This window comes from Eurypyga helias, unplaced genomic scaffold (assembly GCF_000690775.1).
Source record: "Eurypyga helias isolate BGI_N326 unplaced genomic scaffold, ASM69077v1 scaffold4520, whole genome shotgun sequence".
NCBI classification, from domain to species: Eukaryota; Metazoa; Chordata; class Aves; order Eurypygiformes; family Eurypygidae; genus Eurypyga; species Eurypyga helias.
In genome coordinates this window covers 1-5,577 of record NW_010224963.1, presented here as the reverse complement: position 1 = coordinate 5,577, position 5,577 = coordinate 1, and the positions used below count along the sequence as shown (strand labels likewise).

Genomic DNA, 5,577 nt, shown 5'->3' with positions numbered 1-5,577 from the left:
GCTCCAGCCCTCTGATCATCTTCGTGGCCTCCTCTGGACTCGCTCCAAGTGGTCAATATCCTTCTGATATTGAGGGCTCCACAGCTGGACATTGAACATTCTTCAAGGAGGAAATCTTGAAGGAGCAGGTCATCCCGATGTGCTAAAAGGCGAGCACGCAGGGAAGAAGACCAGCCTGGCTGAACAGAGAGCTTTGGCTGGCAGTCAGGATAAGAAGGAGTTTATGACTCTGGACATAACAGAGGCAACTCAGGAGGAGTGCAGGGATGGTGAGAGGTTACGCAGGGAAAAAATTAGAAGGGCCAAAGCCCAACTAGGACTTAACCTGGCTTCTGCAGTAAAAGATGAAAAATATTTCTGTCAATACATAAACGCCAAAAGGAGGGCTCAGGAGAATCTCCATCCTTTGTTGGATGTGGGAGGAAACACAGTGAGGAAGTCATTGTCCAGGACAACCAGGCGGTCGGGCCCAGCCAGCATGGTTTGTGAAAGGCGGGTCCTGCCTGGTGGGCTTGTTCTTCTCTGACAAGGTGACCCGCTTAGTGCGGGCAGGATGGGCTGTGGATGTATGTAGTCGTCCTCGACTTTAGTGAAGCCTCTGACACTGTTTCCCACTGCATTCTCCTGGAAAAGCTGTCTGCTCATGGCTTGGATGGGTGTATGAGTTGCTGGTTAAAAATCTGGCTTTATGGCTGGGCCCAAAGAGTTTTGGTGAATGGAGTTCAGTCCAGTTAGCGCTCGGTCACAGGTGGGGTTCCCCAGGGCTCGGTATTGTATCCAGTTCTGTTTAAAGTCTTTATCAATGATGGGGACGTGGGGATTGAGTGCACCCTCGGTATGGTTGCTGATGACACCACGTTGGGCAGGAGCGTTGGTCTGCTTCAGGCTAAGAAGGCTCTTTGTTATGGTTGGACAGAGTAAACTTAAGGGTCTTTTTCAACCTACAGGAGTCTGATTCTAGTCTAATGCAAGCTCCTGATGCAATATTTGAAGGAAGTAATGAGGATCCGTGGTAATGAAGATCCAAAGGAATGAGCTGTGTACCATGAGGTACCTGTGCGTCGTGTTGAAAACCTAGAAAGCTATGTTAGAGATACTACCATGGAATCTGATTCATATTCAAGATCATCTATAGATAGATTGATCAGCCAATATGAACTCAGATGCTAGGAATGTACTTTTACACTGTTTTTTAAATGCTTGAAGTGCTGACACTGAGTAGCCATTACTTGGTCATGAGGAGTGATAGATGAACAGCTGCCTTTTTGGGGCTGAACTTGGGGCACAGCAAAGCCGCAAATTCCGTTCTGGTTTTGATGCAGCTGTCTTTGGTTGACAGTATAAAGTCCCACTTGGTTTAGCCAATTGACGGTTTGGACATGGGTTTCTAACTAGGTCTTAACTGTCTTGCATATTAATTTAGTATTTTCTGGGGAACCTACACAAAATAGCATTAATTCTTCAATGCTTCAGATACCTAAATTTTTACAAAGTGTTGTCATGCATCTTGTTGACTTCAGTAGGTGTTAGGAACTCATTGACCTTCGTTTCTATACTTTATGCTGACTTCTGCAATACATTAAATGAAATTTCAGATCATGGTTCTTTGTTTTCTAAAACAACTTGTTTTTTCTTCTGAAAAGAAACATCTACAGTTCTAAAAATTAAAGGTGCCGCTCAACCTCTTAACTGAGAAAGAGAACTTCCGTGCTTTGGCCAAAGGATATGGAAAAGTCGATAACAAAGCAGTACTTGCACTTGGTATAATGTATGATTTTCTCCCATTAACATTCCATGGAAACAACCTTTGTCTCTAAAAAGAATAAATCTTCCTCGGGGTAAGGCGAAGGTAGGCAGCAAACCTGTGGGATTGTAAAGGTAGCTTAAATCTCTTATGGGTAAGGTGCTGGGCACTACAGTGAAGTGTGGTCTAAGAATCTGTACAGAGCTTTCTTGTCTGGGAAGGGGTCTTAAATGTTGCATGTTCTGGTTTATACAATTAGGGAGTTATGCGGGTGACTGTTTTCACCATTGCATAACTTTCTGTCTTTGGGGCAGATACATGAAAGAGAGATTAATAGGTGGCTATATAGTTAAATATCATATATATGGTAAGAAAAATAAAAAATAGTAATTTATCTTAACTTTAGTATGTGAGTGCTTGACTTGGCAGCTTTGACAGGTGCTTCATTTAGGGTATGGTAATATGTAATTTTGTAAACACATGATAATTGTGGATGCCCCATCCCTGTCTATCTTCAAGGCCAGGCTGGATGAGGCTTTGAGCAACCTGGTCTAGTGGAAGGTGTCCCTGCCCATGGCGGGGGCGTTGGAACTGGATGATCTTTAAGGTCCCTTCCAACCCAAACCATTCTGATTCTGTGATTCTATGATTGTTTCAGAACCTCTGGATTCATTGCTTAGATCCACTTCTAAATGAAATCAGAAGTGGGAGGATATCAGTTTGCTAGCAAGTTCTTAGTAACTACTTGAAAGCTGAAGAAGGCATGGAGATAATTGCACATTGATCTTGTGTCTGTCCAGCATTCCTCAACCAGATGGTCATTTTAGTCTACCTCAGCTCCTTATTTTGGGTTTTGTGGGTATGTAGGTTCTGAACTTCTGTGTCCACTTCAGTTTGAATTTATCTTTGAGGGGTAAATCAGTTTGTTTCATCAGCTGAGAATGTACTACCTGCATTCAGCCATGTAGGATTGTCCTGAGAATCCCGGCTATGGATTCGTTCACAGAGTTGGTGTCTTCTTTCAGTGACCAACAGGAATTGGAGGAAAACTACTTTGTAACTCTGAAGTATTAGTTAGATTATAGTTTATACATAAATTACTGTGATTTGAGTGATAAACCTCCCTCCATGGATGGAAATCACAGCTGGATTAAGCAATCTAAATTTACTGAGGCAAAGCTGAACTGGAATAGTGTCTCACATGTGGGACAAAAAGAATATGTTCCTATAATGAAGATTATTTTCCTAAATTTAAAAATCATAATCTGTAGTCTGATTGTGCTGCACTGCTTTATGAAATAGTTACAAGAACTTCTGTTTTTGGAAAAAACAAGGTAGATTTTTTATAGTTGTCTCAGAAACACCCAGATATTCCAGGTGAAATGAGCCCTGTGTGTCAATGACCAGTTCAAGGAATTTCAGTGTCTGTTTGCCTCAAAGTTGCCAATCAGCTACTTGGTGTTGTACATGGTTAAGCAATCTACAACACCTAAATGTCAAACTGTATATACTGTGATTAAATAGGAACGTTTTATTTACCATATTCCTTTGATTCAGCAAGAGTGATTAATACGTCTCCTGGCTTTGCCTAAAGCTCCACCTCCTGTGAGGAACAGAAGTGTCAGCTCTGCTGTGTTCTTGTTCACCTGTGTTACCGGGATTATCTTCCATCTGCGGTTTCTTTGAGGCTTGGAGCAACCTGGTCTAGTGGAAGGTGTCCCTGCCCATGGCAGGGGGGTTGGAACTAGATGGTCTTTAAGGTCCCTTCCAACCCAAACCATTCTGTGATTCTGTGGTTCTTCGCAGGAAGCCAAGGTCCATGTCCATTGTGTGATGGGCAGTTTAGTTAAAGTGAGACCGCAGGATCCAGTTCAGGGAGTGCAGAGGAACTGCACTATGTGGTAGTTGTGTTGTTCTGGAATATGACGTTGTGCTCACCCTCTCTTGCCCCAGGAGACCTTGGTACCATGGGTGACACAGGATGCTTTGAGGTACAGAGTGAGTGAGAACACCATTGTGAATTTGCCTGTTAAATGTTAGTCAAGCTTAATTTGAATTGATGAGAAAACTGAAGTGAGGCATGATCTCCGTGCCCTCTGCAGGAGTCCACATTGTAAGGCCAGAAGTGTTCAACACCTAGCTCAGTAGTAATGATGTCCCCAGCTCCGACTTGGCCTTTTTAACAGCAGTGATTTTGTTCTGTATGTTTTGTGTGTTTCCACCTTACCTGAACTCTTGTTCCCACCTTGGTTTGCTTATAAACTCAACCTGAACTCTTGTTCCCACCTTGGTTTGCTTATAAACTCAGTCTGGGATTTGGCTGTAGAAACAGGACAGGACAGCTGAAAAGGGTCTCTTACCGAGACACTATTTCTGGATGTCTGAAACTCCACTATCTGGGTACCCAGTGTGTCTACTCGATCCAGTCTGACGGGCAGTGGAGTCCCGACCTGTTGCCTGCAGTGACAGAGTTCGGGCTGTGGGAGCGAGCTGGGCGGTGAGGGGTGGCTGGGATTTGGGCGTGTGGTAGCTGGCTGGAGCAGCGGCTGCTGCCAGCATGGACAGCCACGGCAAACCAGGCGTTCCAGAGGGAGACTGGGCAGCCCCGGGGCCGGCAGAGCAGCTGTGCCTGGCCGCAGGGGTGGAAGGGCGGGAGGCCTCAGCCCTGGTGTGCAAGGTGTCCCGGGGTTTATGGAAGATGTGCCCGCCTGTGAAGGAGCTGCTGCAGTGGAAGCCGCCCGCTGAAGGCCAGGTAGGGCCTGGCTGCGCTGCAGTGGTAGGAGGGAGGGCGTGCGAGGCCTGACAGCAGAGGCAGTCACCCCTCAAGCTGCACATCTGGGCTTCTTTTGGGCGGTTTTCCTTCAAAGCCAGGGCTGGTGGAAATGCAGCTGTTGCCCTCCTCTTGCAGCCAACTCTTTGCTTGCACCTCTCGAGCAGGTGAGGGTCATCTCTCCTGAAGCTGGGGTTGCAGCTGACGAGTCACTAAAACACACAAAAGGAGAAGAGTTAGTTACCAGACTTTGGAAATGGAAAAACACCAAGATAGGAGAATGGAGCCTTGTAACAGCAAAAGGCCAATTTGGGTTGGGAAAGGTCTACTGGGCATTTGAAACCTAAAGCTTAGGCTGACCACAGGGTTATGCTACTGTTTATTAAGTAACGGCCACCCTTGTGTTCTCACCTGAGAAATGACCTGAGAAAAAATGAACCTCTGGGCATTTCCTGCTCTCCTCCTCCTCTCCTCCACTGCCAAGGCTTATGTTACTGGATGGTGAAGCTCTTGTGCCAGTGTCATTCTGAGAGTGGGTTCATGTGCAGAAGGGGTGTACCTGGATGTGAGCAGGTGCTGCCACTTCTTCCAGAAATTCATCAAGCGAGTCAGGTGTTCTGGCTTCGCGTTGCACTTTGGTGACTCCACAGAGGCTGAGCTGATGAAAGCAGCTTTTCATGCCGGCAGTTTGAAAAACTCTGTGAGGTCACCTCTGTGCCAGCACTTTCCCTTTGGAAGGCTTCTTCGTCAGTGGCAACACAGATGCTGTCATCAACCCACCAAATAGACTGAAATGGATGGCGTTCGACAATTTTCCAGAGCTTCTTTGGAAAGGTGAGGGATGCAAAACGCTTTGCCAGAGCTGTCCTCTGAAGAAATGGGATGGACTGTGTTGGTTCTGTGGTCATCACTGCATGCTTGGAAATCCTTTTCTTTCTTGATGGATGCTAGAGCAGCATCACAGGATGTTCTTTTGTCCTGTCCTGGTGCAGAGAAGTCGAGTCTGCCAACTGCTTGTCCAGAGCAGCAGCAGATGACGTTTCTCCTGCAGACCGCTCCCTTT

At 46.0% G+C, this 5,577-nt stretch overlaps 1 protein-coding gene across 1 annotated transcript; it reads right to left on the bottom strand.

Moving 5' to 3' along the window:
* Positions 1 to 4,111: 4,111 nt before the first annotated feature.
* Positions 4,112 to 5,422, bottom strand: LOC104506386 (heat shock transcription factor, X-linked-like). The gene is given in 3 exon segments (XM_010147321.1): positions 4,112 to 4,715; positions 5,120 to 5,238; positions 5,240 to 5,422. Coding segments are annotated over 3 exon segments (906 nt in total).
* Between the last annotated feature and the right edge of the window lie 155 nt (positions 5,423 to 5,577).